Raw genomic sequence first — 26,926 nt, 5'->3', positions numbered from 1 at the left:
ATCAGAACAAAAATTAAAAGGAGGAACCTTCTTAGTAATTAATAATGGTAGCTATATTTTTAAAAAATAGAATTAATGCAAAAAAGGACATAAAATGACCCCGGTAAATGTTGCATAAAACCAGGAACACACCATGACTCATTCTTCATAAGCTTTATTATTCACTTCACATAAAGTACTGATCACACCTTTAACAGATGCACAAAACCATTCTTAACCCTTTGCAACAGTATAGTAAGATTGAATAGGGCTATAAATCTTCAAAGTGCAGCACAAACATTAAGCTCTTAGAATGATATGAAATGGTGACATACAAGACAACTTAAGTGACTTGCTCTAAGGGCAACAGAGCAACGCAATGAATTGAGGCTGAATGAATCCCAGGTTCTCCTTAGCAATGAGTCACACCAGATATCCAGGCCACTTAAATTTGCATTTAGTTTTCAATCATATTTCAGGAGGCTTTTAATAGAAAGTCTTCTAAATATCACCTGTGGATCAGACACTATGCAGTGCTGCTCTCTTGAATTTGTAGGCAAACAACAACCATTAAACTGGAAGCTAAATAGTGAAATTTTGTAAGAACTTGTCAGAGTTTACCCATAAATTCTGAAAATTATAACTGCAAAGAATATGTATGCAAAGAGAGTACAGCAAAAAGAGCAGCAGCAATGACCATGTTGCTTGTACTGCCCTTGTTGCCTTGTACTGTCCCTCCCCAGCCCCATTCCCTGTGGATGTTGAATTCAGGAATGAACTATCCTGGCTTAGACCCTAGGAGTGCTCTGCTGAAAGGGATCTCAAGGCTAATAAAAACTTCACTCTCTTACAAGAAAAGCCTTGCAGGTTTCAGGAATGGTGCAAGCAAAACTCTGTGGATTTGTGGTTTGTAATGTAAGCTACACCAAGATTTTTCAAGTTATCACTCAAGCAGAGAGATGCTGAAAATGAAAGAAAGGACATGGCCCAATTTCTAAAACCCACAGCAAAATACATTGCCCATTTCACAGAAATGAGCTTGACTTGGTGATTAATGGTCATTATTGCATGCACACACAAATTCACATGGGCTCACATTTTGCTCACTACAAGAAATACTGAAAATATTTGTATTTTTAAAGGAGAAAAAACATCTGCATTGCAGTATTGTTATACACTAATTCTATAACTATCTCATTAATTTATTTGTCTCTTTAGAAAGTCTTATTAAAAAACATTTTGCTGACCTTTCCATTTAGTTAGAGCACATGTCTGAAAGAACAACAGCTTCACCAATATCTAGAGTATTATTGCAATGTCAGGCATTTCTTAAGTTTCAAAGTTTGTGACAATCTGAAGGATGAAGTTCTGACAAGCACACAGTAAAGTTTGAACTGATACTAAAATATCCTGGCTCCCAGAAAGAAAAAGAAAAAAGAAAAAGAAAACACAAAATAAAAATAATCCCATAATACTGCATATTTGAGAGTCTTCTAATTTTACTGTTGTTGTTTAAACACTTCACATGAGTCCTAATCCACTGTAGCAAAGCTTATGCTCACTTTAAGCAGGTTAGCATTCCAGTTCAGCTCAAGGGGATGAGCATACTACTCAAGTGATTTATTTGATCATTGTCTAAATTTAAAATTCACAATAGTACCAAAAGGAGGTTATTCAATTTCCCCATTGTTTACAGTAGACAGTTGATGCCTCAGAGTATCCTTCTTACTTATGTGTGCACTTGAAGAAACCACTTGCAAAGCGTTTTACTATTGCAGGACAAAGACATTTAAAACAAATCTTTCAAGAAGTCGATGGAGTACAATCGGAAAGGTAGGATTATTTTTTTTTCTCCTTGTGTAGGTTTAAAACTTACTGGCCATTCACTGTTGTAACTTCAGCATTCCACAGCATAAACCATCTCCCTCTACAGTACTCCACAATATTTTCTAGTGTCGACACTCAGCTGCTACAAGCACTAGTGACAGAACAGAACTGTGCTTCTTCCCAACACAATTCCTGATGTAGCTAACAAAAGCTTGCCAGTTTCCACTCTGATGTTTAGAAAAAGATACTGTACAGAAGAAATACAGGAATACAAAATTGAATCAATCTAAGACAGTTAACACAGGTGTAAAATGGCAAGAGAAAATGTGAAAATGCAGGCATTTGCTATGGGAAGAACAAGAAGAATGGAAGGCAAGCAGGGGAAAGAGGGGGATTTGGAAAAAGACAACTAATTGGAAAACATAAAGAATAATTTGGTTTGAGAGGGAGAGCACACTGACTTCTAACAGTTTCCTTACAAAAAGCTGCAGGTTATGCCATTAAATGGTCAAACATAAAAGCACAATATCCTGACAATTTTAAGAAATCTCTTTGGTCAATGTGTTAGATTTTTGGGGTTTTTTTTGGTTTTTGTTTTGGGGTTTTTTTGGTGTTGGTTTCTTTTATGTGGTGGGCAAGGGGATGGTTTTTGCTGGGTTGGGTTTTTTTACTTTTGTATTTACAAAAGAGAATCATTGACTCATTCTAACTGCTTATGGCTTTATCCAATTTTCTTGGTATTAAGAGAGGCTGATGTTCTGAGCAGTACAACAATACCACCACAATACCTGCCACAAGCAATATTTCGTATGATATAAACAAATCAGAAGCATCTGAAATATTCAGGGCAAGATGATTTTTGAGCACACTAAGCTACAGTTGAATACCAGAGCTGAGATCACATATCCTGCCTGGCCTAAATCCTGCCCAAAGGCATATACACAAAACACTCCAATACCTATATTTGAAGCAATCTCCATAGACATCTCAGTCTATTTTCAGAATATTGCTCCCTGAAGTAAAAATGTATGGCATACTTAAAGGATAAAGGCCTGCTAAACTCCTGCAGTGTCTCTTCATGCCCACTTCCAAAGACTCGACAGGGTAAAAACAAACAAACAAACAAACAATCAAAGAAGGACTCAGCCTTTCCATAGAACTGATGTGCAACCAAGAGTTTTCAATAAGTTAGAATGACAGAATTACAGGAGTTAAGCTGCTTAGAATTAATTGCTGATTTCCTAAGTTGTATTTTCTTATTTTAACTTACAAGAATTTCACAATATCTAAAATATATGAGATCTCCATCTCTCTCTCTTTTTCCATCTTCCTCTGTTCACCAAAATCACCTAAAGATTCAAAGTCTTTCAACAGCATATTTTAAAGGTTCTGTTATGTTTAGCCCCAAATTTCTGCAGAAAGCCAATAAATTATTTTTGCACTCACAGGCAAATACAAGAGGCAATAGCTTCCAGCAGACAGACGAACAAAGAGCTTGATTTCATAGTGTACAGAGTGCTGCTATGCTGCAAGCAAGTGGCCCTGTGTGACAATGTAGATGGCACAATCACAGAATCACAGAATAAGCTGAGTTGGAAGGGGCCCACAAGGATCATTGAGTCCAACTCCTGGCCCTGCACAGAACCATCCCCAGGAGTCACACCCTGTACCTGAGAGCATTGTCCAAACACTTCTTGAATTCTGTCAGGCTTGGTGCTGTGACCACTTCCCTGGGGAGCCTGTTCCAGTGCCCAACCACCCTCTGGGGGAAGAACCTTTTCCTAATATCCAACCTAAACCTCTCCTGACACAACTTCAGACCATTTCCTCAGGTTCTGTCACTGGTCACCACAGAGGAAAGATCAGTGTCTGCCCCTCTTCTTCCCCTCATGAGGAAGTTGTAGACTGCAATAAGGTCTCTCCTCAGTCTCCTCCAGGCTGAATGGAATAAATGAACTCAAAATATACTTAGGAAGCATTCTGGCTTGTCAAGTTTTTCTCACTAAATCCTACAGCAGTATGCTGTAGCCTTCATGCTCACTGTCTGACATTTTTCATTTTTCTAATGTTCCAAGTAGGATTTCTCATTGATACCAGCATCCAAAAACATGTTAAAAAGCATGTAAAACTGATAAATAAAGCATGTAAAACTGATACAATAAAATGGAATTATTCCAGGAAGCTAAAACAAATAGCCTTTATATATATATATATTCAGCTGAGAAACAATCCACATCTAGAAAATACTTCTATATTTAAGCCAGCTTACATTCATCAGCTGATTCTGTAAATGGAAGTCTAAGAAAAAGTGACTTCTAGACCAGAAGACAGCACCCACACCAAGACCCAGTCAAAACCACAGAGGAGGCAGTGATTATCTTACACAGTATTCAGAGTTAGAGAATTTCATCATAAATTAGGGTCCCCAGTTCAGTTTGACCCACAGTCTCTAAGCCACACGTCACAGCTATCAAGATCATGTCCTTGATGCCATTCTTCAGCCTTGAAGCAGACTGCTCAAGCCTGCCACTGGGAAAGGAGCAAAGCATAAGCAAGGGAACCTTCTGAATCGTAGACTCATGGCAGCACTACCTCAAGACCAAGTTCTAGAGCTGTTTCTATGTTAAGCGTTTTTAAAAGACATCGGATACTACCAAGGATTTTCAGGTGAAGGGCTGGAACCCATGAATCCATCCTTCAAAGTGCACAGTTGCACAAGATCACACAGAGACACTTTAACCTCTCAAGAGAAACGACATTTCAGATACAGTCCCTCTTGTTCCATAAAAATTGGCTATAACTAGTTTGAGGCTCCACTTGTGTTGCCAGACACAGATTTCCACTCAGGCCTAGCCTAACACAATTACTGACTCAAATATAGTTTCTCTGCTGATTGCTTCTTTCACATGTACATGACCATCTGCCTCCCAGTTTTTGCCTTGTCACACACTTAGACCATGAATCCCTTGGGAAGGAGCACATTTCTATGTTTGCCTCTATACAAGACGAGACTAAACAGGACTCAGCCCTGCTACTAAATAAACTATTATATTTTATGGGATTAACAATTTTAAAAGACAGAAAACATAAACTTCAGTAATTTAAACACTAGACAATGATGTAAGTTTGGTAAGACCAAATGTAGAAAACAAGCTTAGCTGAAGAGGAAATGAATGGTTTTATGCTACCAGCTATATTTGGTTTTCCTTTATGCCAACTGGCTAATGATTGTGAGAGTTTTACCCTTTTCCCCACGCTTACTTTTTAAAAATAAAACAATCATTTTGTATGGTAAATAATGGGGGTAGGGAAATGTTCTGTGACCTAGTGCTGTGAACGATGAGGAACTAGTCAGAGAGAATGCATTTCTTTTTAAGTATCTTATAAATATTTAAAATCAATTGCAAAGAGCACAACAGGAAAAAAATTACGTGTTCAGATCACCTCCAAGTTGTAGCCCTTGTGCCCTCTAGGACACTCTGCTGCAGCAATAATGGCTCACAAAAAGGTTCACCTTCTGTGTGAGCTGGCCTTACTCTCTCAAGTGTTTATAAAACAGTCAACAGCTACCAGAGATAGTAGTCAGTGAATGAAATAGTGAAAGAATGACTTCTTAAAAAACAAACAAAGAAAAAACAAACTAACTAAAACCAAAACAACACCACAAACAAACAAGCCCCGAAACTGTCAAGGTAGAAATAGGAATCCATTATGAGAATAAAACATGGCACTTCATATGCTGCTAATACTGTCAGGAAGCCACCAGGAGTAAGTGGAAGATCTGGTTGACCTTACTGGTTTGAAAAGAAGGACATTTTGAGGAGGAGCCTAGCAGGACTTAACATAGCTATGCATATTATTACCAGCTTAGGCAATGACCAACAGTTACAAATCAAAATAGAACACCTTTTGTAAAACCGATAGCATCTACTTTTCATTACCTTTCCCTTCTGCCAACACACCCACAAACAACAAGTGCAGGTGTGCTCAAGCACTGCTGGCAACACCCAAACTTCCCTGCCTTGAGACCTGCCCACTGCTGCCTCTCAGTTTGGTGCAAAACAGCTGCATGAAAAAGCAGAAATGTGAAGGGGAAATGTGGGAGCAGAAAACCCGTCAGGATCTGATAAAAACACAGCTAGATGCCTAGAGGCATGGGAAGAAAGCAGCTGTAAAGAAGTGGAGCAGTTTCTAATGTTGCATTTGCATCAATCCGGGTGCTCCCCATCCCCGCTGAAGCATTTACACCGGCACGCAACAATTAGCAGGTATTGCCACTGCCGACTGTACTGGCACAGTTTCTTGTCAGTACAACTACACATACGTAAGATAATTAGCACATATTTTTCTAGTATAAGCAGAGCACATTAAATCTGACCTTTTCTCTGCATTTTGAGAAAACAAATGTAGGCAGATATTTCCATTACTCTGACCATCCTGACTGCCAAAGTAGCTTCTTGTCAGATCATAGCCAGACATCCCCCTGGCAGGATGCTCTTCCCCTACGCTGAGAAACGTCACAGCACGCACCCACAATCAGAGGGCATAACTGACCCCTGCACAGCAGACACACCTCTCAGCTAGGAGGCTGCTCTCTAGCTTGGATGCTGTTATGAACAATTCCAAGATGTAATACACAATTTTTTATATTATAGTACTATTTTATGCCCATGGCAATTAGTGTAGACTGCTACTGTTGTGATCCTGGAACAAAGATCATAGTAACCGCACATTTTTGTCAACTATTACTATTGCAAATTTCCTGGATAAACACTTAATATATGCATACCTTTTCAGATGACACAACACAAATACAGGTTAAAATCATGATAGCATACTCCCACTGGTTATTTGGTGAGTGGGCCATACTTTGGGGATTAGCTGATGCCATATTGATGGTTCATCAGGCAAGTATAGTGTTTGTTATTTGGGTATTTGATATTCATATAATCATAGAAAGGCTTGATTTGGAAGGGACCTTAAAGACTGTCTGGTTGCAATCCCTGTGCCAGGGGCAGGGATGCCACCCACTAGATCAGGTTGCTCAGGACTCCATCCAACCTGGCCATGAATACTTTGTGGAATGGGACATCCACATCTTGTCTGGGCAACCTGTTCCAGTGCCTCACTACTCTCTGGGTAAAGAATTTCTTCCCAACATCTCATCTAAATTTCTCCTGTTTCAGTGCAAAAACCATTCTGCCTTTTCCCATTGCTATCTACCCATGTAAAAAGTTGCTCTCCTCCATTCTAAGCCCCCTTTAAGTACTGGAAGGCCACAACAAGGTCTCCCCAGAGCTTTCACTTCTCCAGGCTGAACAACTCCAGCTTTCACAGCATGTCTTCAGAGGGGAGGTCCTCCAACCCTCTGAATCTTCAAATCACATTGCTCTTTAATCTCCTGAAAAGTGTGGGGTTCTGCTAATTAGAAACAATTCTGTTTGAAGTTTTGCTTGGTTTGCTTTGCCCCTTGCTATGACTGCTCACTTAGCTTTGTCATTTAAGGATTTAGCCATCCTGCTATATATTACCGTGATGAAGCAAAACCATTTTGTGACATCAGACTGACTTCCTCAGTAATGAAAAAACTAGTCTATGTCAGAACACAAAGTATCCAAATTTATGAGACCATAACTATGAGAGTTCTTTAAGTTTCCAGATAACAAGCAACACATGCTTCTGACCAATGAGACCCTCCAGATTTTGACAACTGGACTGATTAAAGCCAGTTTTCTCCCTTGAAAAAACTACAAGTCTAAATCAGTTTCATGGCTTTACTGGGAAGAAGCCTAAATTATATCACTAAATCCCACACACAAAACCAACATCAACTTCGTGTCTTGAATAGTACACAAAACACATCAAATTCTTCCCTCACTGAAATAAATAGCCATTGTCTGTACACCGTGTCCGTGTGCAATATCACCCAGAAGTCTGACACTTTAGTCATGAAAATGCAAAGAATCGGGCCACCTTGAACAATGTACAATCCATGGGCTTGATTCAGCTTGGCCAGGGAGAAAGGGAACAAATCACTTTAGAAAAATACATTCTCAGTCTTAACAACTGATGACAGGGTAAGAATTATTTGCATTGAAGCAATGATCATATTTATCTGTTAAAAACAGGGGGTTCCGTTTGAAAAGAAACAAGCAGAGAGTGGCAATGGAGTCAAACATCCAAAACTGACAGCTCTAAGTCACCACTGTAGTCAGGCTGTGGCTCAAGAAGTTTTACATGAGTTTTTGATGAATCTCTCTGTGTCGACTTCTTCTGTCTTCACAGTTAGCTGTACTAGAAATGCATGCAAGCTGTTCAGTGGGCAAATAATATTCTCAGTGGAAAACAAAAATGGCTGGTAGACCTGTACAGCTGCTCAGCTCTGTAAAATAAAGAAAAATAGGACAAGCAACAATAACCTCAGCAATAACTTTGGGCTGGCAGGATAGCATAAGGCTCTTTCTGGCAGACACTGACACTCCTTATTCCCAAATATAGAGCCTGTCTCCCTCAAAACAGGAGAGTAAACTGCAGCAGAAAAAGCACTTGCACAGTTTTCTTTTCTTGCAGAGCAGCACAGATAGCAAGGACTGCAGGTCATACTCTGTCAGCAGGATGGCACAGCCAGATATCTCACCAGGGCTGGTCTGCAAGACAGCTGAAGCACAGGAACAACACCTCAGTGCTGCATGTTAAGAAAGTGTGAACAAAAAGACTGAAGTCAATTCAGCTAGCAAAAAACAGACTATAATAGCCTATGAGGTGGGATCTGCTTCCTATAAGGGATCATATTACAGTATTTCCTCAGTGTAGTTCATTTGTTTTAAATTATATATGTCAATTGAGTTATTCCCTGAAGCACACTTAAAATAAATTTCCAGATTAAGATTCAGTCAGGAAAAATGAAATTAGATTTCAGTCCAGCTCTAAGTATTGGTCTAAGTGAAGCTTTGAGCACAGACTGTATTCTCCACAGATCATGATAGAATAATAGAATAGTTTGGGTTGGAAGAGATCCTTAAAGGTCACCTAGCCCATGCCCCCTGCAATGAGCAGGGACATTTTCAAGTAGATCATGTTGTTCAGATAATTCTGGGCCCAGAATGTTTTGGGTTCCCCTGCTCCCCAAGCCTATACCTGTTCTGAGGCCCTCTGGCCTCAAAACAGTGACTAAGGTCAGGAAAAAACCCACAGGATTTGAAGCGTTCTCTGTATTTTACATCTGTTCTTACAGATAATATTCGTGCAACAGTAGTGATTGGCCTGCACAGTGTGTGGCTAAGTTATGTTCCTCGTCTTTTTTCCTTTACAAGATTTTCCCTGTTATTCTCTCTCCCCCTCTAGCATGGGCTGGTAATTTTTCCTACTGTATGTTTACTAGTTTTCTAAATTTCTAAATATAGTTCTTCTCAACTCTAACACCCTCCTACAGTTTTCCTGTGCTTCTTTTATATTATCTGTCATCCAGATCAGTTATTCCTCTGCCTCCACGCCTCAGTAACACATAGACTCGTAGAATGGTTTGGGTTCAAAGGGAGTTCAAAGGCCATCTCGTCCACCCGCCCTGCAATGAGCATGGACATTGCACTCCTTTCCTCCAGCCTAGGCACATCTGACCCTTTCTCAGACCTAGCACATGCTGAGGACAGTCTCTGAAATCTTCTGAGAGGGGTGAATACCTACTTACCACAGAAGGCAAACTGCACCTCCTGTTCGGAGAAGCTTTTCAGGTGCTAGAGCTAAGATTATTCCCACCCCACATTCTCCATATTTCCTCTGCACATATTTCTATGCAAACACTTTCTCTTCCCACACTTGCTTCTGTGCATATGTCTCCTAGCTGGTTAGCATTTGGCATCTATGTAAGACCTTGTTAGCAAAAACACATCGACAAAGTAAATTGTGTTTGTGTTACTAGTGAGGCAGACAGGCTTAATTTTGATGAACAAGGATTTCTATCCATTGCAAAGAGACTGGTAGCTATGGGCAGTATCCTCAGAATGGACAGGTTTCATGAAGGAGTGCAAAACACAGCGAACTGATGGTGAAGACACTGGCAGGATCAAGTCTGAAAGGTGCCTCTACTGGAAAAAGTCATCAGAAAGGGGTACCTCAGGCCCCTGGGAGATACATCATTCAGGGTCATCAGCCTAGATAATACCCATGTAGGAAAAAGCTCCTTACTTGCTAAGGTAATCTAGAGTGGGAAAGAATGGAGGAGAGTGAAAAGCCAAACAACAGAAGCATCAGGGTGTGTGGGATGAAAACTCCACAAAACAAACTAAAAAAAAAAAAAAACAAAACAAACAAACAAACAAACAAAAACTGGGTTAAAATTAATGATCCAAAGTCAGAGTTGTCAGAGTTTGTCTGTTTGAGATCTACTACAGAAGCTATTTTAATATGGTCTCCCTCAGCTTTCTGCCTCTCCTCCTGGTGGTGTCTAAAAATAATTTAAAATAAAAATAAGGACAGAAGAAAAAATACACCATGAACAAAAATAAGACTGACCTTTTTCTGTTTCCATGTAAACTTCCAAGAATATTGAGAAAGGTGCCAAACCATTTTTATGACTCAAAAATATTTCTTCTTCCCTTTCCATGACATTATCTCTTGTTTATCTTTTGTTTACTCATAACACAATCACAGTTTTAATAGACAATATGGGCTATGTTATTATGTAATTTAAATAATATGTAATTTAACCTTGTGTTTCTCAAATCCGACAAAGAAAAGCATACTTCTCTTAAAGCATGCTGTGGCTTGAAACACAAGATTGTGGGTTTGGAGTCAGACATTATTCTTGTTATCTTCACCAGGGTCTCACACTTTCAGGGAAAGTCCCATCTCATTCTCTTAGCAGATACCACCATAAATGTATTTAACAACCGCTCCTTTCTCAGCATTTGTTTTACTGATGGGATTTGTGTCCTGCTCTCCTCAAACTAATTACTACCGCCTTCCATTGTGCAGTTTTTTTCCAACTTTTTCTTTTTAAAGTTGCTCTTCTGTATCATATTGCTTTAAAGGAAGAAAGTCAGTCTTTCATAACATCAAGTCTTCCTGGTGTCTCTGTGAACACTTAATATATGGCAGGGGTATTATATCTAGACTATCTTTTACATGGTCAGCTGAATGTCTGCTGGGGTGGCTGGGGCAAACAAACAAAGCTGGGCCTCTTCCATCTCTTTCACTGAAGAAAAGTGTCCTAACTTTAAATGAAACAAGCACTGATACTGAATATGCAGAGGCTATTCTACACTGTCATGTTGCAAGAATCTGATTACTTTGTAGAAACCAGTACAAGCTCCTCCACAGAGACACACTTTAGGAGATTCAGCAGCTACTAAAAGCTGAAAAATTCAAGTTCAAAATTTGGGAGAGTAAAAAAATTTAGTTCTAGGCTTCCTTATTCCTTTCACCTCAACAGCTCCACCTCACTCCTGAAAATGCTCCAAGTGTCCCAGTCCACACCTTAAAAAACTTTTAAAAAAATCTCTATTTCACATTTTTGCAGAGGTTTAATGCCGGTTGATGTATTAGTGTTCAGGATTAAGTAACCACATAATAACTAGTGACAGACATTTACAGGCCTTCAGAAACTTCACGGTCAAGAAAGAATACTATCTAGGATTTATGGCAGTTTAATCTGAATTCTGAGAATCTGAATGTTAAGGCCAAGGATTTTACTGCTACTTTGGATAGGTAGCCATTTCTCGTAGGGAAAATAGCCCCCAAAGTGTTCTACAAGAGAGCATTCCACATCATGTCATGTTTATCTGAACTTATCGAATCAATTTAGCAGCATGGAGTATCTGACAGAGTAAACACTTCATACGGATGCAATGTTTCTAAATTCAGTATCAGTTAACATATTATCATCCATTGTTTGAAATTTCTATTGCTCTTTTGTTTCAAGTCTGTAGCACTTGCTTGATTCAAACTGCTCCAGACAGCAGCTTTTTAGTACTATTTATCCATTAATGCAACTATGAACATCACACAATACAAGTCACACAAGTCTTTAGAGCTAGGTACCTAAAACAAGATAAGTAGGATTAAAGCATGCCTTTTCATGCTATAAAAGCAATTTGTTCCCCAGAATTATTTTGCAGCCTGACTTGAAAGATCATTATAAATGAAAGGGCAAGGAAAAAAAAAAGCCAGTGTTCAGACAGTGACATTGTAAAACTATATTCCTGTTTCAGGGATGTGAAATAATTCATAAGATAACACAGCATAACACTGTTTTCCATATGTAGTAGTTTATTCATGCCAGAGAACAGATTCAGTTTTAACTTATTAGTGGGAAAGCTTAATGCAGTAGCTGCAGAGATAATTCCAACAGCAGCTGTAATAAAAAATAATAATAATAATTTTTAAAAAAGGCAAAATAAAATAAAAAAAAAAAAACCAAAATCAAACAAACAAAAAAAACCAACCACCAAAAAACCGGAAAGTGTTTTCTTTGCAAACAACAGTAATTTCAATTTATAATTGCCTTCTATGATGATCATAAATGTTTTTACAACAGAATAAAGGCTAGCAATTAGGACTTCCCAATGCTTAAAACCTACAAGCAATATTTTATGCTTTTGAAAAATCACAAAACTTGTAAATAAAATCACTGAGTAGGAAATCTGTCAGATAAAACTCTAAGCAGAAGCACCCTGACTTGAAGTGCTTACTCTTAGATAGAAGTAACATCTATTGTCAGAGCTGGTCTACATACAAATTAGAACTGGGTTCACCAAACCTATAAATTTTAAAGCCAAGCCAAAGGCTGTGTGGGCATTTCAGTGGGCAATCCTTTTCAGATGAAAAACCCTGTACCAGAATTCCTGCTCTGATGTTCCTATGGTATATAGGGTGAGAACACACAGTACAAGATCAGCAGAGATGTGGAAGGGAGACTGCATTTCAGGGAGAGAAGCAGCACCAAGAGAAAGGAAGCAAAGCAGCTGGCTGAAAAGCCATCCCAACAAGCACTGAACTACATCAAGCTGGCTACTCCTGATAGTAATTTCTGCTCCAGAACAGCTCATGTGTACACAAAGACACAAAGCATAGGTATGAGCAGCTATACCCTAGGCTAAAACCAGCTGCTGAATGACTGTAGACCCCTAGAGGCTCCAAGAATGAGAGGTCTGACATCAGGTATTTAGTTCCATGCTAACACCAGATGTAGTCAGATTTTAGAGGGGAAATGTTTTGATTTACATTTCTACTACCGTAATTGCCACTTTGCAGTTCAGATCATACCTGAGAAGAATAAATCAATACGACTTTCCTTGGATGTTTTGTAAATAAATTACTCCAGAAAATACCCCAACCTTGCTTCATCAACTTCTGTTTTATGGGAAGTGAGCCACTGTCCTTAGGCATTGACAAAAGTATGCAAGGTTGTAGAGTATCTCAGAGAAAAAGAAAGGGCCTGAATAACAATGGACAAAACATATTAAATAACCTGCTCTGACTTATTAACTTGAAATAAGATAGCCACCACCCATAAAGAATATTGGGTGTTTTAAGGATTTTGGATGTTCAGATCTGGGACTTCAGTTTAGGTTCAGAACAGGAAAGTTCTCAAGGGTCCAAATTAGCAAACCATTTCTTCTCATAATAAAAGACTTCAGTATAAGAACCATATAATAGTTCTTAGCATCTCACCGGGTCAGGCAATGGTGTAGCAAAACACAGTCTGCTAGTTCTAGTCAAACTCTGGAATTTTACTGTCGTGAAATGGAGGTGCAACATCCTGCTTATAATAAAATGCCCATCCCAGGAACTTGTCTGTGCCTCACTAAGAGATAGTTCCACAAAAATGTCACCTCAGTGTTCAGTAGCTGTCACAGGGTCAAGTGAATAGAAACAAGAAGATATTAGGGAAGAATAAACCTGCTTCTTTCAGGTTTCAAACACCTTGAGAACTCTGCCATTGTAGTTCCCACACTTTATTTGGATAGGATGTTAAAATGCAAAAAGACTCAGAGAACACCACAAGGACAGTTCATAGGCATGAAAGAATGGCAGTATGGGCAACATTGAAATAGATGAGCACTGAAGGGACAGTACAGGACCTCTGCTATGGTGACAACTGGACGTGATGGTCACTACCTCTTCTAATACAAGAACTACAAGGCACCAAATACTACCAGTAAAAACAGGCTCAAATCAAACAAAAGCAGGTGATTCTTCACACAGGCAAGGCTGGTCTGTGGAAGTACTGAATAAAGGATGTGGTAGATGCTAGCAGTTCACCATTTCAAAAAACAGCCGGGCAAATCCATGGTAGAGAACTTCACCAATAGGTACCAAGTGGAAAAAAATACAGAAAAAAAATGCCCAACCAAACAACAAACCAACAACCCACACCCAAAACACTGACTTAGAATTCTCCAAATCATAAAATTGCTTACGAAACTATTCTGGGAGAACACCACTACCTAAGAATTGTGAAATTCTTCCCCAGATTTTTCCCATTTAAAGACCATTGCCAATGCAAGACAACAACCTACAAAGACCTTGAACAGTACTCCATCCATTCCTGTGTAGATATCTTTCTTTTTAGCTAACAAAACCCTTCTAAACATGAGCATCATTTTCAATGTAATTGCTCATATATTAATTTCATAATGCTTCACTCACTGTCTCTCCCTTGCCTTTCCTTTCTCTCTTTTCAGATTAAAGAAAATCCAGATGGGGTGCAAGTGCTGCAAAATGATACAAAGGTACAATAGAACAAGAGTTGCTTAGATGGAATAAAAGACAAGTATTAAACCATGTGTCTGTGCTCCCCTTCACCTGTTGCTTTAATTAGCCACTGTAAAAGGTTGGAGTTTTCTCAAAGTTTACAGCATTTTTAAGCATAGGCATACTGATTTCCTATGAATGTCCTTTTGATTTACTGTAATTAAGGTCCATTTCTATAACTCCTACCTCACAAAAGGAATTGTGTTGCATTGAAAACTCTTCTTTAGTAAAGTTTTTTCTCATTTAGGTAGCATGAGCTTCCCTCAATTCAGCAGAACTAGCAGCTGCTGAAACAAAGAACACTTTGTCAGATCCTCCCTCTCTCCCAAGCAATGAAAATGAACTACAGTTCCTTGCTTTCATCATAGCTTTTAAATGTAGTTAGTTGGGGGGAGAATTCCCATATTAAAAGTCTCCCTAGAGAGGAGGACTACCTAGTTTTATAAAGACCACATTTCAGCCCCACTTGAGGGTTACTCCTTCCCTTGGCCACTTCTGTAGAACAGGTAAGGAAGTGGGGAGAAAATGTGAGAGAAAAAAGGAAGACAAAGAAAAGAAAGAGGCCCGGAAGAGATAAGTCTAGGAAACAATAGAGCAAGAGAAAGAAAACAAATCAGGAGGGAAAAGAAAAAAAAGAGAAAGTAACAAAAGACTTGAAGGAAGAACATCAGGAAAATGGGAGATATTTTAGAAACGACATGATATTAATTAACAATATTAATTAACAATCCATGTGATGACTACTCATTGGCTAATCAGATCCCCAGAGAAAACAAAACATAAGGCTGGAAACAAGCAACAACCAGCACACAGTTCTCCAACATCCTCCTGGTGAATCTCACTACAGGGGTTAGTTACGATCAGTCCTGGGAAACAGCAGCCAACAGCATAGTTCAGCATTTCCACCTGGTTTAACTCATTCTCAGGACCCAAGGTAAAGTTCAGTGACACTCGTTCCTCAAGACCTTCAGCTTAAAAATGAAGCTTAATCTTTTTTTGTAATTATATTGACTAACATCATAAGTAACATTTCCTTTACAAATTTTCCTTACTCAGCTATATTTTTGATCCAGAAGAAGTACAATCATCTGGATGTATCCATGAAGTAAACAGCTACAAACATAATGAACAAGGCAGCAATAAATCCAAATTTAAAGAGAATAGTGAAAATGAAGAACCCAAAAATGAACTCCAGAAGGATGAGCCAAACAAAACAGAAAATAAAAATCCAGTAAACAGTGCAACAGAAACTCTCTGGAATCACAGAGGCAATGATTCTCAAGAGGATGGCCTTGTGAAGTGTTCTGCAAAGTTTGATGTTGCAGTCAATGGTGGCAACTCCTGTGCTGAGCACTCCATGCTCAACCCCAACACAAACCCAGCAAAAGAAACCAGTGAAAAGGGAATCTCCAGCCAGTCAGAGGTTTCTTCAGCCAGCAACAGAGACTTTTACACCAAATCAAACAGGTCTGGACAAGAAACTGACCTAGAGACAGGCAGTCACACTAAGGCAGCCAGCAATGTGCCTAACAGCATTCCAGACTCCCAGTCTGCAGAAGACAGCATCTTTCTCAAAGGAAACTCAATATTGGAGACAGAAAACAATGCCGTAAGACTGCCAGATATTGATTATCCCCTAAATGGCAATCAAACTGGGAACTATGTTGAAAAAGACAGCTTTTCAGTCAACTGTGCACATTCAGACCAAAACAATGGTGCTTCAGCAATACAGGACCAGGGCCTTTGTGTAACCCCACCTTTGTCTGTGAAAGAGAGCAGTATTGAACCTTTTAAAACTGACTCTGAAAGTCTGAGCGAGATGCTTACTGGTGGTATCACTGCAGTGGCTGTTACCAAAGTCACACAGGCACCCACACACACCAACCATAAAGATTTCAATGGAGGAATTGAGGAGGAAGATGCAGAAGTTGCAGCAGCTCTGGCTGCACTGGAAGCAGCAACAGCAGGAGAAGACCTGGAAGATGATGACGAGTACTAGATGGTTTCTTTCTAATACACTGGGTAAGATCCAGAGGTCATTTCTGGATCTATATGAACAGATGCACAGCACAAGTGGAGAGCTGTTACGAACAGCATATATAAAAGGAGTTGGGACTAAACCTCTGTCCCTTCAGCTGTTTTATACAGCCTTTTAATTTCTACTGCCTGAGGTACAGAGGTGGTCCCTTGGCTAATGGTAATACTCTTCTCTGTGGGCCCAAACAGGAGGGAAAAGCATCATTTCTTCCACACAGAGTATTCAGTTGTACACCCACCTCATCTGGACTCATCCAAGTGTTTCCTTTGTTTCCTCATGAGGGTCTGTGCACATTGCATGTTCCAGGCTCACAAAACTTCCATTACTTAAAACAGGTCTATTGAAGCCATGGAGTTAGAAAGCACAGATTTTCATCATTAGCGGAAAAAAAGATACATAAATGAGCCAAAATTCTATGATCTACTGAAGCATGAAACAGGGAAGGTAGCTTGGATTGAACTTTACCATGGCTAATGGTTCCATTATGGATTAAGCCTGAATCTGTGCACATGTACCTGGCATTAGAATAACATCATTTCTCCCCTCACACCTCGCCTCAACTGTGTTTGGTACCCCAAGTGTAGCTGTTTCAGTTCCTTAAAACAGCAGAAGCCCAGCCAAACCCAAGAGAGTGGACAACTCTCTGTTGGTTTAATGTGCTGAAGTAGCTCACGTAAGAATTGCACACACACTATCAGAGAGGCCAGAGAGATACCAAAACTCAGCCCCTACCAGTCTGGATGGATTAAAACTGTTGTAAAACTACATCCTGAAACCTCTGAACTCCACTTAATTTTCCAGGCACGCGTCACTTGTCTTAACAATACAGTTTTCAAACAGGTTATGTCTCAAATATCCCCAGTAAGATGTGTTTTGTTTATACAAAAACAGCAAGAGTCAATGGGGACCCCTCCTTGGCTCTGCTGTAGTCCCTAAATCTACAGCAGGAAAGGGATTGAGCTTCCAAGTTGGATTAAGCATAAAACCTGAAAATAGTTGCTTTCCTGGAGGGACTGCATTTCTAATGGGAGAAAAAAAAGGAGGTAGAGACCAATTTGGCGCTGCCAGTTCAGCAAAAGGATGGTTAAAATAGAAAGTGCTTGACATTTTATACTGAAATTTTGTGGTTTCCAAGTTTTTGTTATAAACTCCTAATAAATTTTTTAACCATATTAAAAATTATCTGTTGGCTTTTGTACTTTATGCATTTTCTGAATATAAAAGTTACATTAAAGAAGTTCAGTAAGATAGAGCCCTCATTAGATACATGAGAAGCACTAAAAATGTATTTACCTACAGTATATGCTGATTTCAATTTCTCAAAACAATAATGATACTCCTAGGAGCAATTAAAACAACCTAAAGTCTCAGCTTCTAGAGAACTATATTCAGCTACAGGCAGGAGTCACAACATTGTATCTGTAAAATAAAAAAGCTTTATATGACTTTAAAGTATTGTAGTACTGTTGATTTCTCTACCACTTTCCTATTTTAATAGGTCCTTCTAAGCCTTTTCATAAGTGCATACAAGCTTTACGTACTCATTTGTCTTTCAAAGATTACTACAATACTGAAAGTCAGTGAAAGAGTGTCAGCACAGTGCCACTAACGAGTTACGCTGAGAGTGTCACCAGCCCTGACTGTCCCTGCCCACCACCCCAGGGCTCCCCCTGCCCTGCCTGGGGCCCCGGATCCCATTTACCTCCAGGGGGGCCGGACCCTGCCAGCCTGGCCATGGCCCCACTGGAGATACTTGTGCTGGGGCTGTCCTGGTGCTCTCGGCTGCCCCATGCCCTGACTGGGGCAGCGGGACAGACTCTGGATGTGGGATCCAGCCCTGCTACCCCCAGGGAGTCCCCACTACTCCCCACATCCCAGCCCCAGGGAGCCAGCAGCCCCTTGCTGCACCATGACATGAACCATGAAAAACAATTCAAGTAAAAAAGATGTTAAAGAAAGAAATGCAACAAACACCCCAGAAAACTTATTTTTTCAATATCCACTCAAATCAGATTTTTCTAACCTGAGCTCCAGCTCAAACTTCAAGTGCAAATCACAGCAAGTTTATCACCTTGCTCCCCAAGCATTTAAACATATTAGAGGAGAGCCCCTGGTCAGACCCAACCTGGACAACCCAAACCAGGCAACTCTTCTACGGGCAACTGCCTGCAACCATGGGCCACCAGGCTGAAACGCTCTGCAAGGGAGCAGATGAGCCACAGAGAGTACATGCCTTGCAGCCCAAGTTCTCATTGTCATAAATACAAGAGGGAAAACCCAGCATAAAGCAAGTCTATTCTCTGCAATGGAAATAAGTGGTCAGTGTTCTCTCACACACACAAAAAAAAAAAAAAGAAAAAGAAAAAAAAAAAAAGTTGAGCATCAGCATATTTCAAACCTACATCAAATGGAAAGCTTCCATAAAATAAACCTATGAGGTAACACCAACATGCAGACTTCTCTTATCTGCTATGTAAAAAAGCAAAAAAGCCCAGTGTAGTTTTCAAATTTAAAAAAAAAAAAAAAAAAGACCAAAAAAAACCATTTGTATGCATTTTATATTTACATATGTGTTTATATACCTTCAACTCTACCATGATGCTGCTGAGTGTCAGGAATTCTTAGCCATTTTTCAGACTACAGTACAATTTTCACAATAAATGTGAAAGAATCATTTATTTGAGAAATAATTTTTAAGTGCCACACTCAATTTCCCCCATAAAAATCAGATTTTAAATAATCATGTGAGAACAAAATCTTACTCAGTCCTTCAGATGTTGATTCAAATAAACACAAACACTGCCAGCTTGAAGAATCCATTTTGCTCAGGCAATTCTGAGAGTAAAATTCAGTAACTTGAGAAAACAGAAAATCACAGAGAAAAAATGTTACTAGAAGCATGAGTAACCTGTATTTTAAGACTTCTCTCAAAAACTACACATTTTTTTAAGACACATAGACACTGTAACTTCAGCTACCAAGCAACTATGTTTCCTATATTCAGAGGGGTCACTTATGAAGTATCATTTAAATCTTTCTGTTTTCCTTTGATACAAAAGGAATTACTATGGGAGCTGGTTGGCCAATATCTATTATTATTAATGTTCCTGTACTTGATGTAATCCTTTATAGGTGAGTATGAAGACATACGCAGCAATAAAGAACAGGCAATAGGATGGGAAACTATGATAAGAGTTGGTATTTCTATGAAAGCTTTTGCATCTTGGAAACTCATGTTTTACTTGATAGTCTTCAAAGTCAGTAACACAATTTAAAGGGAATTTGCAATCTTTCATAGATAATCAAAGAGACACTGAGGAAGACTAAGTTTAGCACTTCTCATTTAGCAGTAGGTAAACCCTGGATTATTAAAAACATTCAGATCACTGCCGAGATTCCACATATGACAACAGGAGTGGAAAACAGCCCAGTCCGCCCTCAAGGAAGTTAATTATTTCCTAGAGAAAATGCAGCAAGAGTAAGAACCCAAAACCTGACACTGCAGCATTCTTCAGCTCAGCAAAGTTCTAACAAGCAAGCAGGAACCTGGAAATAAATAAATTCCACAAAGATAGAGGGTTTTCCTTCCCTTTTAAAGAATGAAGGTAATTGTCTGGGCAAGTGTTACCATGGAGACTTCCCATTAAAAATTGAAATTCAAAAATAGAAAGTCTTATTTTCTAAAAGATATTTCAGATTTGATTGTTTAAGTAAAATACCATTTTTATCATCATTTGAAGGGTGAAACAAGAAACACTGACTTGGAAATAAAATTTTAAAAATTAATCTTGACCTTATGCTGTATTTATAGTTTCAATTTCCTAAATGTGATTTAGTTTTCCAGAAGATTAATTCTTACCAATGTATCTCATTTTTGCTAAATGAGAATATAATACCTCAACATTTATTAAGGTCTGTGTATATGGTATTTGATGTATTTATTCAAATGCCTATATTATACATTTTAATTACATTGAAACAATGAATCTTAATAGATTATCTCTCTGGAATTTTGGTATCTCTCCTTGCATGTAGACAGAAATTGGAATCCACTAAATTGCACAAGAGCATCACTTCAAAATTAAATGTATTAAAACTTCTTCAACATGCTGAATACACAAGGAAGTTAATTTATGAAAGTCATTCTACATTAAAAACTAATTTATTTTTAAACAATTCTGTTGATAAAACTTGCTTTCAGACATTGGGTCCTACATTTTAGAATACAGATATCACAAAATGTTTAAGAGTAATTGTTAGAAGCAGATTAAAATTTTTTTCATTGGTCTTTCCAACATGAAATGCCCTTGGCAGAGACTTTTTTTTCCTTACCATCATGAAAATAAAACAGAAGCTCCTCACCTTGTTCCCTGGCTTTTCAAATTTCATGCATTCACATACACTACGAGAGACATGAGTCTTAGGACTCCCTTCTCCATTAACAATTTTACTTGACATCCCAGGGAGGTTTGTTTTTAAGTTTTCCTTCATTTTGAACCTTCACAATCCTAAACTCCAGATCAAACAATCCTTGAACTGAACTAGTCAAGTAAAAAGAAAACAGGAAATACTGCCTGCCCCTAAAATGGCACTACTGCCGACCACTTCTGCAAATTCTGTCCTACCTGCTTTGGGATTTTTCAGTTTCAAACTATGAACTGTTAAAAGTTTTGAAGATTCTAAATGTGTATCTTGGACTCTATAATAAAAATTGAAAATATTATAACAATTTAATGCTTTAACATAAGCAGCAATAACTTTTTAAGTGTTTTATTGTTAAATGCCATTTTAACTTTTTTTACATTATTTAGTCCAATTTCACAACAGAATTTATTACATGTAGCTACTCCCCCACTCCCTACTTCTTTCTCTTTTAGTCAGAGAAAATAAATATTCCCTTGTACAACTTAGTTTGGAAAGCAGGATTCTCTCAAAGAAGCAGGAAAAACATTGCCTCTCTTGATTTTGTTTCTAATCCAGTTGTTGTAGTACACATCCTAAGCAGTCACCTCACAATGACTGTTAACAAAGCTATCGAAGTTACATCATTCTTTGCTCTGAAACTTGACAGAAATTATTATAAACAGGATTTAACAGGTTTTTGCTTTAATTCATGGTTCAGTTACTATATACTAACAACCTTTCATTCTTTAACAAAACAAAAAACCCCAGAAGTCTTTCAGGAAATACAGCCTCCCAGTATTACGTCAGGCTGAAGACAACTTAAATACTCAACCAACCCCACAATAAAACCATGTCACATGAAGACAGCAGTTTAACTCATTTATTTGCTCATTAAGCTCCCTTCTGTTTATTCTGAGCTAGAGATTAGCTTGATTATTATGAGGGTGCAGAAGCAGAAAGGAGAAAGGCAACACCCTCAGCTATTCACCTTAACCTCAAGCATGGCCTGATTTTCAATAACCTGTGATCATACATCCTATCCCCTCCCTGCTCTTAATACTTGGAGCCAGTACCAAGTAATTTACCTGGACTTATGCAAAATTAAAGGAAGGTAAGTCACAAAGGCAAGACAACTACAGAGAAAAATGAATGTATGAATGAGATTAAAATTCTGTTTACTTATTTGAGGACAAACCATAGGAATCTGGCCAAGAAATAATAACCTAGGGTGTTTCCATCTCACATCCCTTTAGTTCTTACTTGACATCCTCTTCCAGAAATAAAATATTAAATATTTTAGGGGCATTCCTCAGATTAGCTTTTTCATAAAATCTTCAGAAAAAAAAAATCCACACAAATGTCCTTAATTTCAATTGTCCTGCTTTCCTCTGGGATAGAGTTGATTTCTTCTCGGTGGCTGTTAAAGTGCTGTGCTTTGGATTCAGAGCAAGAATGGCGTTGACAACACACTGATACTTTGGGTTTTTGGGGAAGTCGTGTTTATCCTAAGTCAAGGACTTCTTTTTCTTGTCTCATGTTCTGCCAGTGGGGAGGTACACGAAAGAAACTGGGAGGGAGCAGAGCTGAGACAGGTGGCCTGAACTGACCAAAGGGATATTCCACACCACAGAACGTCATGGCCACTGTGAGACGTTTGGGGTGATGGCGTTTGTCTTCCCAAGTCACTGTTATGTGTGATGGGGCCCTGCCCTCCCGAGGATGGCTGAACACCTGCCTGCCCGTGGGAAGCAGTCAATTAATTCCTTGTTTTGCTTTGCTTGTATGCATGGCTTCTGCTTTCCCTACTAAACTGTCTTTATCTGAGCCCACGAGTTTTCCAGTGTTTATCCTTGCAATTCTCTCCCCAGTCCCATTAGTGCAGGAGTGAGCAAGCAGCTGCCTGGGCCTGGCTGCTGACTGGGGTTGAACCAGGGTATCAATACAAGATGCACTACAGAAAGAGATTTTGCTGTGGCCAGAAGTGGTACAAGTTTCTCCAGAATCAGTCTCCAGAACAGATGAAATATTACAGATTTTTAATGCCACAGTTTCAGTTTGGTAGGTAAAAGTGACACAGGGGTTAATCTAACAAGTATACATCATACTTTGCCAGAACAATGCCAGTCTGATTTTGGTTACCTTTTACTCATTAATCTGCTGTTTACGTAGACTTGCAAAAAAACCTCATCCAATTAGCATCTGCAAAAAAACAACCATACTAGAGATCCAGCATTAATCAAAATCAAGACAAATTATCAAAAGCCTTACAAAGGAATATGCATACTCCACCCTGACTGGGAATTACTTTTCCAGATTCATGCATGAGTGTTAATTACCAGGCGATGCATGCTGCTATTGTTTTGACATACGACACACAGATCCTGTTCTTCCTCATTGCTCTGATTAAAAATTTGGCTCAGAGAGAAGTTTACATTGTTCCTTTTAATAACCGCACCAGTTACTTCCAGGCCACTTCCAGGCAGGAGAGGGGCTGAGTCGCTGGGTCCTGACTAGCCATAGCTGTGCCCCAGCCCCATGAGGCACCTCAGATCTCCCATTAAATTAGGACTTTTTCAAGTTTTTTGGTTTAAATTTTTTTTTTCACTGACCCACTCCGACCTTTTTGAATTATCAATAAAAGCTTCATAGCTCCCTCTGCTGCCAGCAAGTACATAATTCAGTTACTTTACACAAAATCTGCTTACACCTGACAGAAAACATTGCATTCCTGTCTCTTTATGCATATATATGTGTAGAGTCCTTTGAAAATAAGATTTGGGAAATATTAAGGGTATTCTATTTTAAGGCTCTCCTAAGATTTCTGCTTTTATTGGATAATTATTCTTACTGTAAATCAATATTGAAGACCGTTAAATACTATTTTAATATGATAATTTCAAAATACTGCCTTATTCAATATGAAAATCAAACCATATTATTACCTGAGTATTTAGCTGGATGTCTACCCACAGAGCAACAGTCAATTTTTCAGAACATTTCAGAGATAAGAGCACAAATTGCTCAAAGAGCTCAAACTGCTTCTGCCCTATCACTACTATTCAGTCCATCTTCCCAAGTCTTTCACATTCCCATTGCTGCCTCTTCTCTGAACCTGCCCTCCCCAGCCATGCCTCTCCAAACCTGCCCCTCTGCATCAGGTACCAGGTAGGTTTGTTAGTTGTTTCGCTGTTGCTGTTCTGCTCCATGCTACAGCTATGAAAAGTGTACTGAATCCAACGCTCTCTGTTCCCCAGGACCATTTCAAGACCACCACCATAATCGTGCCAAAGCAGCACAAGTGCCTCCTACCTGCCTCTGCTGCATTTCTAACAACTCTGCAGCCCAGAAGAGACAGGACTGGGATGACTGGCTGAAAATAGGCAAGGAAAGGACAGCTAATGAGGGAAGGGGGCATCAAGAGGGTTTACACATATAAAACTGAGGGGTTACACTGGCAGAAAAATGCATTTGCTAATACATCCTCCTCTGTATCGTAGCTGCAGCTACACTCAATGCCATTGCATCTCTACAGCACTAGAGGCTGCCCAGAGATAATTTAAGAGGTGTTTCAGTTACTACAGGCCTACTCAGCCAAAGACCAACATCGACCCACACAAGGCCTAACATACAGAAACAGACGGCCAAGCACTACCCTCGTAACTGGCTCTAGCAAACTAGCAAAATATACCACCAACCCACTCTTTTCCTCCAGATAATTTGGGAGCAACAGATAATTTGGAGCACAAAGCTGTGTAACAGCACAGAGCTTTCAGACCTTGCCACTGTCTGTTTGAAGGCTTCTGCCACCTTCTTGCTTCCAGCACTACAGGCACGGCATCTCTCCTACCTTTTCTTTGAAAGTTAGAGGAACAGACTCCTACTTTCCCAAACTGTTCAGCTTCCTTTTCCTTACATATCCTTTTATTAGTTTTGCCTCAGCAGATGACCTTAACCCACCAGGAAGGCAGCTCCAAGGCTGACAGGGTGCCCTCCAGCTCTGCACAAAGGTAGCTCCAGAACCAGCTAGCCCCCTCAGAGAAGGGAAAGGGAGCATCCAGAACAAGAGATACCATCAAATTGAGTAAATTTGAGTAAACAAATCAGCAGCACCTTAGGGCAGGCCCCCGACCACTGGGAAAAACACCTAAAAAATTTAGAATTTAAAAAAAAAAAAAAAATCAACAAGAAGTGGGAATTTCAGATGTCAGTACTTTGAGCCTAACCTCCCTCAAACAAAATCCCAAAATGCAGGATTTCATAAAACACTGAGAAAAAAATTAAATCTAAATCCATCTTTATCTGTCCAAGTCTTACATGCTGTTCATTAATATTAGATAGCCAAGGCTTAACCACTCTTCTTCTTTATTCAGTAGCAGTAGCATTACTCGCTTAGCAGGGAAAAGAAAACCACCAGCCTAAAGTGCACAGAAACCGTAAATTAATAGATACAAATTGATTCACACTTCAAACTACAGGGCACAGGTGGGAGTCCCTGAACAACCACTAAACATCCAGGAAACTTACTTCCTTAGGAGAGACAGTTTCACATTCCAACCCAGTAGGCACTTTCAGCACTACCAAGCCAGAGCAGATCATATGTCCTCCTCTCTTCCAGACAGGGCTAATCTCATAAAAACAATCTTCTTAACCCACATAATTTTGTATTAGTATGCAGTTAAGTACAAGCTCAGTTCATTTGTAGGGGGAAAAAACTCAAAAGAAAACAACCAGAAAACAAACTTATCTGGAACCCTTTTCTCCTGTCATTTCTTATCATTCTTTTAGTGCCCATTTCCCTCTTCTGTGTCTTTCAGTTCAGCTCTGCTACACAGCCCCGCAACTCCAGCAGCCTCAAAAGAGCTCCCCACTCTGCTGTACGCACACACTCTGCTGGAATACTGGAGTCTGGGATCATTTCTACAGACGTTGCATAGCTGCAACATCTATTTGCACACTTAAGTACATCTGTGCTTTAGCATTCCCCCAGAACGAGACCAGCTGGCTGAAATAACACTTTCACCAAGTGAAACACAACACATTTGGGAGTACAGGAACCATATAAGGTACCAATTTTGTCAAAGTTCCTGTACATGTGAAAAACGGGGATATAGTTCACAAGAAAATGGCAATGAGAAACCAGGTACACTGTTGCCATGCTTTTCAACTTAGATTGTTTCATAAAGAGATTCAGAAGCAAAGAAATGCTTTAATCCTTACCATGTTTCAACAATACATTGCACATGGGCTCTGTGTTCTTCACTAGTAAAATCAGATTTTATTAAACATAGAAGTAGCTCCCTAGACTGTTTTGCTACAGCAGCATGAGGTTAGATCCTGAATTTTGGAATAATGCTTTACTAAAAAATGAAGTGCCTGCATTGGGGAAAAGTAACAGAAGAATTATCCATGTAAAAAAACCAAAATCCATTTGAAAAAAATGAATTGTGTTTCTTTTGAGGACTTGTCTGTGTCAGTCCAGTTATAATAGAATTTCTCAAACTTTAATACAGCACTTCTCTTGTATATCAATATATGTACATATTATCAAAAAAAAAGTGTACTACACAGAATTCTTATGTAGAAGAAAAAAGGAACAAAAAAAAAAAAAACCTGAAAATGAGACTCACATAGTGTGTTGAATTTCCAGAAGCTTCAGCAGCAGCACTGTCTCAATTCTGTTTGAAAATTAAGGCCTGGAAGGACTTTTTTTTTTTTTTTTTTTAACACATTCTGAATATAAACCACAGCTGTATATCAACCTCTGAAATTCAAATACAGAGCTCAAAACAGATCCTACATAATGCTGCTAGGAACACTGAAATAATAAAAACCCCAAACCTGCAAACAGGATGGTACACTGATAATCCCATCTCAGCTAGCCACAACTTGCTTCAAGGCTCCTTCATACTATTCATACAGCAAAAC

General features: G+C 39.1%; 1 protein-coding gene across 3 annotated transcripts in view; it reads left to right on the top strand.

The window, feature by feature from the left end:
• Nucleotides 1-17,994, top strand: part of C4H4orf19 (chromosome 4 C4orf19 homolog) — a 40,705-nt gene extending 22,711 nt beyond the window's left edge. Inside the window, exons 3-5 of one of the 3 annotated variants that reach the window (XM_069014302.1) lie at nucleotides 1,758-1,812; nucleotides 14,490-14,537; nucleotides 15,616-17,994. In XM_069014302.1, coding sequence (XP_068870403.1) covers nucleotides 14,506-14,537; nucleotides 15,616-16,558 — 975 coding nt within the window. In that variant the 5' untranslated portion in view covers nucleotides 1,758-1,812; nucleotides 14,490-14,505 and the 3' untranslated portion in view covers nucleotides 16,559-17,994. Of the gene's footprint in view, nucleotides 1-1,757; nucleotides 1,813-8,454; nucleotides 8,569-14,489; nucleotides 14,538-15,615 lie in introns of those variants that run through there. The other 2 variants (XM_069014300.1, XM_069014301.1) reach the window with 2 other exon arrangements.
• The last annotated feature ends 8,932 nt before the right edge of the window (nucleotides 17,995-26,926 follow it).

This window comes from Aphelocoma coerulescens, chromosome 4 (assembly GCF_041296385.1).
Source record: "Aphelocoma coerulescens isolate FSJ_1873_10779 chromosome 4, UR_Acoe_1.0, whole genome shotgun sequence".
NCBI classification, from domain to species: Eukaryota; Metazoa; Chordata; class Aves; order Passeriformes; family Corvidae; genus Aphelocoma; species Aphelocoma coerulescens.
This window is presented reverse-complemented; position numbering and strand designations above follow the sequence as displayed.